The following is a 12,334-nucleotide window of genomic DNA, read 5'->3' on the forward strand; positions in this document are numbered from 1 at the left end:
GCTGCAAACCTACTCTTTGTAGCTTCCAAATTTTTCGTCATAAATGCGAATATAAGAGGAAAGATGCGGAACCAAACAAGCTTTAAAATATGATTGTTGAAAAAAAAATTCACAAACAATTTTATATATTTTTTCTATATCATTTAATATTTTAAATATTAAACATTTTTATTTTTTACTTAAAAAATAAAAAGTATAAAATAGTGATTCAATACTTTTATAATTACCAACAACAAAAATAAGAATTAAAGATGACAAATTACATCAATCCATCTTAAAGAATTAAGAAAATGATCTTTTTTATTTTAGGTTAATCAAGAAGTTGGTAAGAAATATTTATCTCAATGATTAATTCCTACTAATGAATCGCGTTCATAACTTTTTATGAGATATTTTTTATTATATTTTTTATCTACAAAACTTAAACTTGTAAAATTCATTCATTTTTTATTTTACAAAAAAAAATATCAATCCATCTTAATCCACTAATTAATGTAATGGCAATATACGTTAGGTCAATCTTATTACACCTTTGAAAAACGGGTCCAGGCATAAATCATTATAGAGGTATTCATAAGATAAGTTTGTTTTAATTCTTATTTTCCCAAAAAAATTGATAGGATCATATGATTTAATCAGCTCTTGAACTTAACACAGTAAAAAGTCAATATACTAAATAGGACTAGTTCGACACAATTTGTTCAGCTACTAATCACCAAGTCCTTTGTTTAGCCAAATCAGCTTGGGGTTGGTGAGAGAATGGAGCATGGTTATGATTTATTATTAATCATAACATACTATATGTATAAACTATACAATTATAAAAGTATAAAATTAAAAGGGAAAAGAGTATTAGGTTTCCCTTTTTTAATAAATATCCTAAATTTGAATTTTATTTTAATTAATCCTTAAACTTTTTTTTTTTAATTACTCACTCACATTCAAAAGATGATTTTGACAGAAATTTCCTCTGAAATCTTAGTTTTTATCAATGTCATTATTTCTTTTACCATCGTGTCGGAATAACAAAATTTAAGCTTTGATTATTCTTGAGCTTACATCACATCAACATGCATGTAAAATAAGAATAATTATAAATCTGCTTATGATATTTTATTTATTTAGTTATTTGAAAAGATTAAATATTTGTAATTATTTAGAAGGAAACGTTTAATAAAAAGCTAGTGGTTGGTTGCATGGTGATTGGTGTATAGGAGTACTGTTACTGGTCGATAGGAAAGAAAATATGGAATGCCCTGGCCCCGGTATTGTACTATTTTCATTTTGACCAATATGCCCCGGGCCTCTCCTTTTGTGTAGCTGCGTGCCTCCCTCCATCCCCATCGCATCACACAGAATCAAAGGAAAGGAGACGTACGATACGATACGATATGGATAGGGTATTCTCAGTGGACGATATCTCCGATCATTTCTGGCCGCCGCCTCCGATCCCCGTCTCCGGCGCCAACACCTCCTCTCAGATGAGCCGCAGCGCCTCCGAGTGGGCCTTTCAGCGCTTCATCCAGGAAGCTTCCGCCTCCGCACCCTCTCCTCCGTCTTCTTCCTCCCCCGCCGACGTCGTATTCGTGGAGATCGATGATCAGCCCAAACCCACCCCTCCGCCTCCGTCACACGGCGGCGTTCTGCCCAGTGACCCTGGTCCCGTGGCCCTTGACTCCGAGGAATACCAGGCCTTTCTCAAGAGCAAGCTCAACCTCGCATGCGCCGCCGTCGCCATGACTAGGGTAATTCTTTCCCCTTTCTTCCTCCTCCAATGCTTCCGATTTGGATCTCTTTTTTGCCTCCTCGTTTTTCTATTTGCATTCCGGGATCTCCTTATGGAACTTTTGTAAAGTGTGCTTTATGTTTCAATTAAAACCTAAATCAATATTCTTAAAGTCAATTCGCCATTTTAATTCCATATGCATAAAGTTTGTACGCAATATATGTTATATAACATGTTCATGCGCAACTATTCCTTAGTTAATGCTCCTAGAACTTCAAGTATCAGAAAACATGATAAGTCGTCTCTTAAATATTAAAAAATCCTTCAATTTAGTCCTCAAACTTCAATGAAATACATTAACTCATAGGGGTTAAACTGAAGAATATTCAATATTTTAGTAATTACTGTAAGTAGTTTTGTTACTTTAGAGACTATTTAGGAGAGAGAGTAATAGTTTAAGGATGAATTTGGTGGTTTATTTATTATGTAGTAATTCAGAGTGATACTGATTGAATACTGATGTATTTGTCTGTTTTTTACTTCCTCGGGTACAAATCAGTTGAAATTGTCAGTGTGTTCTTTCAACAAATAGCTATACAGGAATTAGGATGAAGCATCCAAAGAAAAGGTCTTCAATGGCTACCATAAACGGCTTTATATTTACATCTACTTTTTCTCATATTTTCCCACTGAGAATTGAGCCAGTATCTAATGTTTTCCCCTACTCATTCAATAGGGATCTTTGGCTAAATCTCAAGACCCGTCCCCTTTTTCTGATGGTGGATCACAGCCGACTAATCCTTCTCTAGTTGGATCTCAGACTACTTCTAAAGGTTTGAATTGGTAAATATTTATGCATACATGTATTAAAAAAGTTTAATGACAATACAGGGTCAGTAAGTAAAGTAGAGTTGCCTGAATGCTGAATGCAAAATAAATTAGTAGCTATTAGCAACAGTTGCATGAGTAGGATGAATGCATGATCTATATCTAACATTTTATTTTAGTCAGAAAACTATTGCTCTCTTTCATTAAGTAGCTTTAGGGTTTGATTTTTATTTCTCTTTATATGGATAACACCTATTGAATTATGTCAAATGTATCTGTCTATGTAGGATCTATTCCTTCTGGAAATGATCAATCTAAGTTACAAGATAAAGATACCAATGCACCAGTTGGGATTCCTTCCATACCTGCCATACAAAAGAAACCTGCTGTTGCAATTAGGCCATCTACAAGTGGATCATCAAGAGAACAGTCAGATGATGAGGACATTGAGGGAGAGACATCTATGAATGACAACACAGACCCTGCTGATGTAAAACGAGTAAGGAGGTAACAATATTCTCAAAATTACCTGACTTTGTTTAGAAAATGCCAGTGCTTCTTGTATACTCAGGAGTTAAATGTACTATCATGTATTTGTGTTCGGAGTGATTTAGAAGTTTGTTTTACTCAGTAGGATTTGCCAGCTCCTGCTAAGTGAACTTAGTGATTTGCATGCCAGAAAAGTTGTATCCAGTATCACATTAGATCTTTGAAGTGAGAGTAATGCTGCTTACTCTATTATTATTTTTTTCCAACAAATTGTGCGTAATCTGTTGGGGTTGTTGCATTTTTCTTAAAGGGATTATGAATGATGAATCTTCTAATTTATGCAGTAAGTTGAACAAATTTTATACTGGTGGCAAGTTCAACTGGGGGACAAATTATGCTTCGGTTAATTCAATGCCTAATAGTTACATTTTATATCTCAGGATGCTATCCAATAGGGAGTCAGCCCGTCGCTCTAGAAGAAGAAAGCAGGCTCATTTAACTGACCTAGAAACACAGGTGTGTATATTATATTCTATAGATTTGTTTATGCCCCCTTTGGTGTGTTGGACGGTTAGTCCTCCCATGGAAGGAAGTATTGATGCTTTCTGACATTTTATTCTATCATAGGTTTCTCAATTAAGAGGTGAAAATTCTACCTTGTTAAAGCGCCTTACTGATGTTAGTCAGAAATACAGCGACTCTGCTGTTGACAACAGAGTTTTAAAAGCTGATGTTGAAACATTAAGAGCAAAGGTAAAGCTCTACTTTATACTTAAACTTACTGGCCCTTTCTAACATGTTATTCTCATTTTTAGGTGAAGATGGCTGAAGAGACCGTCAAAAGAATTACTGGGTTGAACCCAATGCCTCATGCCATGTCTGATATATCATCATTGGGCCTGCCATCATTTGATGGAAGAAGCCCTTCAGACACTTCAGCTGATGCATCTGTTCCTGTGCAAGATGATCCACATCATCACTTCTATCAACCCACATTGAATAATCCTATTCCCAGTCATGATCAGATAGTCAACAATGGTTTGGGGGGCATTTCTTCAATTGAAAATGTGCAGCAGCAGAACGCTGCAGCAGTGGTAGGTGGGAACAAGATAGGTCAAACAGCATCCCTGCAGCGGGTGGCTAGCTTGGAACATCTTCAGAAGCGGATTCGTGGTGGACCTCCATCTGAGCAGTAACTAAGTAGCCAGATCTTAAGGTTGCTTTGCCAAAAAATTATTCTAAAACAGTTATTTCTGTTGCCTATTCTTCTGGAATACATTGTAAATCATTTGATGGAGCACATGATGCTGGATTCAATTAGTGCACCCCGTTTTTTTTTTTTTTTTTTTTTTTATAAAAATAATATAAAATGAACTTTACCTTCTTTCTAGTTTAACAATTCTTAATCCCTGCGAATTTTTTTCAAGTAAATACCCTCACGATCGTATTTGGTCTTATGATGGGAAACTAGGGATGTAAACTAATCTAGTCGAGAACTGGAAATTTAGACTTGCAAAAATAAGGAGTTACTTAAGTCTGATTTGTTTATTTAAATGAGCCTATTTGAAAGTTTAAAATTGACTTATTTTAAAAAAAAGAAAAGGATAAGGTTGACTTGTGTAACTTATCATAAATTTTTTGTTAAACAATTTTTTGTAACTTTATTTAGTATTTAGTATTTATTAAACATTTTAATACTAGATAATCTATTTTTTAATACTAGTTCGTAGAATTTTTTTGGATAACAGTTCGTAGTATTTTTTTTATGTTCTTTTAAGTGGAGTTTTGAATGATGTTCTTTTCGCTATTTTGTGTTATGGCATGCAAATTGTTTTGGTATATATCCTTAATATGTGTCTGACTAAAGTGTGAGGAGGTTTATATTCAGAACTTATATATAGAGGATATTTAATATTTAATTTTAAAAAAATTAATACAGAATTTTAATAAAATTAAAAACATTTAATATTTCAAAAAACCGAAAAGTAAAATTATGAAATTATTCATCAAGAGGATATACAATTCTCAAGCATTCTTAATGATATGCGTTATTAACTAGCACATTCTGTGGCACATTTCCTGGACGTGATATTCCCAATCAAGATAATCGTCGACGATCAACAGAAAGCATTTGAACAATTTTATTTTTTAAAAAAAAAAATCGGAGTTAATAATTTTTTTTTTCTGAAAGCAAAATATTTTACAGTTATGAGAATAGGTCTCTGAAACGTAGAGAAATTGTTTTCTCTTCCAACCAAGTGTTTTTGATACGCAGTCACGGAAGCAATAATATTATGGATAATATGCAATCCCAAGTAAGATTGGGGTGAACCAATAAAAACTCTTGAAGCAATCCCACCCCACCCGCTACCTGACTCTGTTGTCGAAACAATCTTGTTTCTGCTGCTGATAATCTCTTGGCCAAAGCCAGAGAATAGAATCACACCAACATGGATTTGACCCTTTCTCTTTCTCCTTCTTCTTCTTCTTTAGTTACCTCGAGACTTGGTTACTCTTCCTCCTCTTCCTCCTTGGCCACCAACTCTAACGCTAACTCGAGGAAAGCTAGAATCAGCACCCGAAGAAGTAAGGCTCTAACTTGCAACGCTTTGTTCGGATTGGGCTTGCCCGAACTCGCCGTTATTGCCGGTGTTGCTGCCCTCGCTTTCGGACCCAAGAATTTGCCCCAAGTGGGTCGCTCCCTCGGCAAAACTATTAAGAGCTTCCAACAGGTCCGTTTTAGCCATATTCTGTTTTGAGTTACACGTTTTTGCTATGTATATAGAGCAGCTACTACACTTGCAAGTTGCAGTTGCAATGTAACATATTGTGAAACCTCATTCACTCAATTAGCACATGATAGTTGAAAAAATTTAGAAGAGCCTCATGCCTTGCCCATGACTACAACTCATAATTCAAGAAAATAAAGTCTGTATTGTGTGAGGAAGAATTACTTCTTTAACTGGCTCCCTGTTTGTGGCTTAATTAAAGTGAGATTGGATTCAAGATTTTTGTTGTTCACAACTTCACAGTTCACATCCACCACAACACAAGTATAGCTTATTGTACAAGTAATAAAGGCTTAAAACCAAGTCATACTCATCCATAGATACGAGTAATAATCCAAATTGCATCAATGTGTAACTAAAGAGATTTAGCTACTCATGGAAAAAGACGAATAAAATTAAGAAAAAAAAAGCAAGAGTGACAACCCCCGTTAATGATCCTTGGAAACCTTGACTATCCTCTGCAAAAGAGTCCTTTTGTCATTCACTTAAATTCGGATTCAATTTGAGCAAAATTTCTAACTCAACAATTTGTCTATTTCACATGAGATTTATTGAGGACTTTCTGCATATATAGGTGTCTACTCTAAAGTCTAAACTGTAAGGTAAAAGTAAAATATAACAACAAAACAAACAAACAGACAGTTACATTGCCCTTAATTGGTCGTTACTTAATAGATTTTAAAATCTTGCAGGCAGCAAAGGAGTTTGAGTCCGAGATTAAAAAGGAACCTGATTCTACAGAAGAGAACCCTACTGCTGCTGAGAAACCAATTGCTGCGAGTAAACAGGAGGAGCAAGAGACTAAGGTGTCTACTAAAGATAATGTATGAGATGTAGTAGAGCAGACATATTTTGGTAAAAACCCTGGTGGACTTATACATTTAAAAGAAACATTATTCTAAAATTGACATTTAATAGTTTTGCTTTTCCAGAGTGGAATCAAGTCGTGTTTTCTGTAGTGCAAGTATTCTTTAATTTTCTTTCTTTCTAACTATCAATCGGAAACAACCATGGGATAGCTGCACTTTTACAAATGAAGGAGGAAGAACAGAGTTGTATGACTTGTGAATATGACCATGCTTCTTAGAATTTGTGTTTAAACTTAATTCAAACCTAAAAACTAGCTTACCGGGGAATAGGGATTGTGATTGTGACACTTAACTGAGACACGTGACAAATCATGAAAATCAGAAATTGAAGGATCTAAAAGCGAAGAACTGTCCATTTCAAGCATTAGACAGTTCTACCTTGAAGACAATCATAAGTAAATAAAGACACATCAATGAAAATTTGAGACTCTGAATCAGAAATATCGAGGTACAATACGAGTCAAATGTGCTCATTTGCAAGCATTACAAAAGGAGTTTGAAGTGCTCTGCTTGCACTTGTTATCGTCAACAAGATGAAAGCCATGGGTCTTAATGAGGGAGTGTTAGCCCATATTTTCGACGGGCTAAAATATGCTCTAAGTATGCATGGGATATCGTCTCGAGGTTCGAAGCGTATTACAGAGCAAGAGTATGGTCAGGACCTGCTCGAATCGAAAAGAGAGGAGAGTCTTTAAGAAGGAATTCCCAGGTTCAAAGGAGTATTTACGAAGTACAAAGCTAAGACAAGAAAGAGGACTTCGAGTTATTGGGCAATTCGAACTGGTGTATGGACGAGTCGAAGTCGAGGCAGCAAGAGTTCTGGACTTAGCGTAATTTCTGAACAAATCTTCACCGAATCAGTTCGATCTCGAGCAATGTGGATAACCGTTCTAAGGAGCAGTTATGTGCATGTGAAATGTACGTGGCAGGACACTTGGCATTAGGATAGTGTTCGACCGTTAGGGCAGTTTATTTTCGAATGCCTATATATAGCAATTTTTAGTTAGATTTCAAGGTCGCAAATCATTTCTACAGAATCCTTACACTCAAAGTACCCAGCGCAGAGAGAAACGAGTACACAAGGAGAATGTATGTTTGTTTGTGAACCATTTTAAATTTCTGTAAACTTTACGTTTCGAATGCAATGCAATTTACGCTTCACTTTAGAATTCCTCTTTTAAATGGTTCATTCGATCGAGTGAACTAACTGCTCCTTTACATTCTGCAATTTTCCTCCCTTGTTAATTTACTTCCAGCATTTCGATTCTGTCAAAGAATTTTCCTTTCCTTGCCTAGTTATTTCCAGCATTTCGATTTCTGTTAAACAATTTTACTTTCTGCAAATTTCGAACCAGTGAGTGTTTGTTGCAATGATGAACATTAACGGTTTTATGTTTAAAGCAAACACGCAAATGACATGCTCCTGAGATTCACTAGTTGGTCTCGCAAGCAATTAACTTAGACTAGCGGTTGTTTACCAAATTCCAGTGTAAACAAATTGGCACGCCCAGTGGGACGGGTCAATTGTGTGTTTTGGTTTTAAATTATTTTTAAAGTTTTGTTTGTTGCAGTTGGTTTATTGCCTTCTTAATTGTTTTGATTTTGTATGCATTTAAGAAGTGGGAAATCTGTTCCACACTTAACAGAATTCAAAACTCGTACAAGGATGGCTAGACCACCCCCAAGCAATCGAAACAATGACCTTCCAAATATGGAGGGGCAACCAACGCAAACATCTGTCAGTAATGCCAATATAAATTCTGGTATAGGAGCAATTCCTGACCAAACTGTTGGCACGATTAGTTCAACCGCTTCGACGGTTATGAATCAAACAGGGGTAACCTCTCCCATGACCAACATGACGTTGGCAAGTTCGACCACGTCAGCATCTGCTTTTGCCCCTTGGAACAACCCTAGTTTAGGGAATCCCAGTGGAAGTCCCTTTCGACCGCCTCAAAACCCTCTATATGGCATGCCTACATCTTTGATGGTAGGGTTGCAAAATTCTCAACCAAACATAGAGAATCTTAATATGTCCTCTCCATCAGGATCTGTAGCGGGCAATCAAGGTAGGGTAATTCCGCAACATTTAACTAATACATCCGTTTTGTCACTCAGACAACAAATGGATGAAAGTAACCATGATATGGTTAACATGTTAACACAACAAATAGGAACTGTTATTAACCCTTTAATTCAAAATACAAATGACAGTTACCAAACGTTAACAAATCAAATAAGTCGAATTGCTGACTTTTTTGGGGCACCACCCATACAACAACCACCAATTCGACAGATCCAAATACAGGCGCCTGTCCAAGAGATACAGATGCCTAATAACCCCGGGATGCAAATGGCTCAAGCACCACAACCAGCGGCACGCATAGAGCCACCAGTCCAACAGGTCGAACCAAACCCTGGTATAGTATTGGTAAATAGGAACCAAAATGCTGATGAAGTAATAGGGAATATTCAACAAAACCGTTTCGATATGCAGAATAACCTAGCCCAAATGGTCGAAACGATTTTGGTGCAGAATGGTTTGAACTTAGGCTTACACAGGCCTAATTTTGTGTCTCCATTATCTGAGTATGTGTTACAGACAGAATTACCAAGGGGTGTGAAAATCCCTAAGTTTACCAAGTTTGCGGGAGAGACAAATGAGTCCACTGTCGAACACGTTGCTAGATATTTGGTTGAAGCAGGGGATTTGGCTAATAATGAAAATTTAAGAATGAAATTTTTCCCTAGTTCCTTGACTAAAAATGCTTTTACATGGTTTACAACCCTTCCTCCTCATTCCATACATAATTGGAACCAATTGGAAAGGATTTTCCATGAGCAATTTTATATGGGACAGTCTAAGATCAGCCTTAAAGAGTTAGCCAGCGTTCGACGCAAGGCACTTGAATCAATTGATGATTATTTGAACAGATTCAGACTCTTAAAGGCAAGGTGTTTCACCCAAGTCCCTGAACATGAATTAGTCGAAATGGCTGCTGGTGGCCTAGACTATTCGATTAGAAAGAAATTAGATACCCAGTATTTAAGGGATATGGCTCAATTGGCTGATAGAGTTCGACAACTCGAACGGTTGAAGGCCGAAAAGGCTAGAAATTCTAAATTCCACAAGAAGGAAAAGGTTGCTTATATCGAAACCAATGACAGTGACCAGGAGTTCGATATTATATATGAAGATATCGAAGACAGTGAGGTTGATTTAGCAGAATTAAAACCTGGACCTCCTTATGTTTGTAAACTCCTTAGACCTTCCAATGGAAAAAACCCTGTTGAACCTAAAAATGATAAATTTATGTCTAAAACTTATACATTTGACATAACTAAATGTGATGAAATATTTGATTTATTAGTCACAGATGGCCAGATTGTTGTTCCTAAGGGCTTGAAAGTACCCCCAATCGAACAACAGAAAAAAAGGGGTTATTGTAAATTTCATAATTTCCTTGGCCATAAAACCTCACGTTGTGTTCTTTTCAGGGATTTGGTTCAAAAGGCTCTTGACGAAGGAAGGCTAAAATTTGGTGAGAAACCAAAGGTTGTTCAGGCAAATGCTGAAACATCCAAAGCTGCCGAAACTCTCTATGCGGAGCCCCAAGAAATAATGATGGTCGAAACAATGGAGGTGTCCCATGTGCAAGTTCAGGATGTATCTGAAGAGGATTACAACGAACAGATGAAGGTTGTTTATCCTCAGGCTGAGGAGGAGTTAATTGATTTCTTGAACAGATGCAAACTCGAAAACAAGATTGTGATGCTCTGCCCTCGCTGCAGTGCAGTATGTGATAAGGAGGCTACTGAGGGCCTCAAGAAATACCAAGTTGTTAACAAGGGGGCAAGGCAGAACCAACGTTTCGATAAAGGCAAAAGAGTTATGGTGCAGTCGAATACTAATCAGAAGTCGGGTCGAAGGAATACTTTCGCTCCTCCTGGTTCAGTGCCGGTCGAAAAATGGATGCACCAGGGACTCATAAGGTTCAACAAAGGGATTATGGAAGTAGGTGGTTCGAGTGGAACGAAGCAAATTGGCCCACAGGAGGCCAATAGGTACTCGTATAGGAACAATTACAAAGGAAAGAATCCTATGACGAGGACCCAATGGCGTAGGTTCCAGCGTCAGAAGAAATTGGCCCAGCAGAACCCGCAAATGGGCCAATATAAAGAAGTATCTAGGAGGCCAGTAAAGGAGAGACTCCTGCCTCCAGTGGATGAAGACAAGATGGAGGATGAGGATCTACTGGATTCTGAGCCAGATTTCGATGTCATCTGTGTGGTATCTATCTTGCCATCTGAATATGATGTCCAATCTGAAGTTACTGAGATCGAAAGTGAGTTCGATCATTTTGATATGGCTGACCCAAAGCCAGTATGTTACTATGTTATGAATAATGGCTGTGTGGAAGAGCAGTTAGCTTATTTCGAAAAGCCAGATTTTCAGATGAAAAGTCATCTCAAACCTCTTTTCATCAGAGCAAAAGTTGAGAATGTTGGAATCAACAAAGTGCTCATTGATGGAGGAGCGGCTGTCAACTTAATGCCTCGATCTATGCTCTACAAGATCGGGAAACATGACACTGATCTATCTGCCCACAACATTGTGCTTTCGAATTATGAGGGCAAAACTGGCTATTCTTTGGGAGCCATTCAAGTAGATGTTGCTGTAGGCAGTATAGTTCGACCAACTCTTTTCCTGGTGATACAGTCTAAGGCTAATTTTAACTTGCTACTAGGAAGGGAGTGGATTCATGGAGTTGGAGCTGTGCCATCTACCCTTCACCAGAAGCTCATTATCTGGAGGGAGGATGGGATTGTGGAAAATATAGAGGCGGATCAAAGCTTCTATAAGTCAGAGGTCGATAATGTTACTGCACAAACCTTTGACAAAAAGTTGGCTAACATAGCGCCTTGTGGTGACAAGGAGGCTGTTGTCGAATTGAGTGACAATGTTGTCCACTCTGTCAAACTCCATCCTACCTATGGGTTTATATGGGAGAGGGAGGAAATTAATGCTGTTCCTTCTGAAGATGGAGTCATTCCACCAACTGGGTGGAATATATATGAAGATTAATATGACTGAGGCCACTGCATGGGCCAGAATTACGGCTTATATGGCCGAAAATAGACTAAATACGGCCTTTGAGGCTGAATTTCAACAAAATATGGCAGATGAAGCCAAGATCGAAGATCATGAAAACAAAGAAACAAAGGATCGAAGATTGGATTGTATTTATGATGATGAGCCGCTGGGTTTTGAGAAAAATCCCATAAGTGAGGCGCCAAAGATGCAGGCTCAAGATCCTTTGGAAGAGGTCGATATTGGAGATGGCTCGATTAAAAGGCCAACTTATATCAGTGCCAATATCACCTCAAGTTTAAAAGAAAAGCTGGTGCCTCTTCTTAGAGAGTTTAAAGACTGTTTTGCTTGGGATTACCACGAAATGCCTGGGTTAAGCAGAGAAATGGTCGAAATGAAGTTACCTATTAAGGAAGGAAAAAGACCAGTAAAACAACTACCGAGAAGATTCGCACCAGAAATCATGTCCAAGATCAAGGAAGAGATCGAAAGGCTGCTGAGGTGTAAATTCATCAGGGCTGCCAGGTATGTCGAATGGTTA

The 12,334-nt window shown here is 37.5% G+C and overlaps 2 protein-coding genes across 2 annotated transcripts; both read left to right on the forward strand.

The window, feature by feature from the left end:
- The first annotated feature begins 1,216 nt into the window (after positions 1–1,216).
- LOC114372291 (light-inducible protein CPRF2-like) lies at positions 1,217–4,427 on the forward strand. The gene is made up of 6 exons (XM_028329777.1): positions 1,217–1,745; positions 2,463–2,559; positions 2,842–3,061; positions 3,484–3,559; positions 3,671–3,796; positions 3,859–4,427. The coding sequence occupies exons 1-6, from the start codon at positions 1,392–1,394 to the stop codon at positions 4,237–4,239; spliced, it is 1,254 nt and encodes a 417-aa protein (XP_028185578.1). The 5' UTR covers positions 1,217–1,391; the 3' UTR covers positions 4,240–4,427.
- An 850-nt stretch (positions 4,428–5,277) lies between these two features.
- Positions 5,278–6,790, forward strand: LOC114372571 (sec-independent protein translocase protein TATA, chloroplastic-like). Its single transcript, XM_028330209.1, has 2 exons — positions 5,278–5,775; positions 6,525–6,790. Exons 1-2 carry the CDS (start codon positions 5,494–5,496, stop codon positions 6,660–6,662), a joined length of 420 nt encoding a protein of 139 aa, XP_028186010.1. The 5' UTR covers positions 5,278–5,493; the 3' UTR covers positions 6,663–6,790.
- The last annotated feature ends 5,544 nt before the right edge of the window (positions 6,791–12,334 follow it).

Source organism: Glycine soja, chromosome 10, assembly GCF_004193775.1.
Source record: "Glycine soja cultivar W05 chromosome 10, ASM419377v2, whole genome shotgun sequence".
NCBI classification, from domain to species: domain Eukaryota; kingdom Viridiplantae; phylum Streptophyta; class Magnoliopsida; order Fabales; family Fabaceae; genus Glycine; species Glycine soja.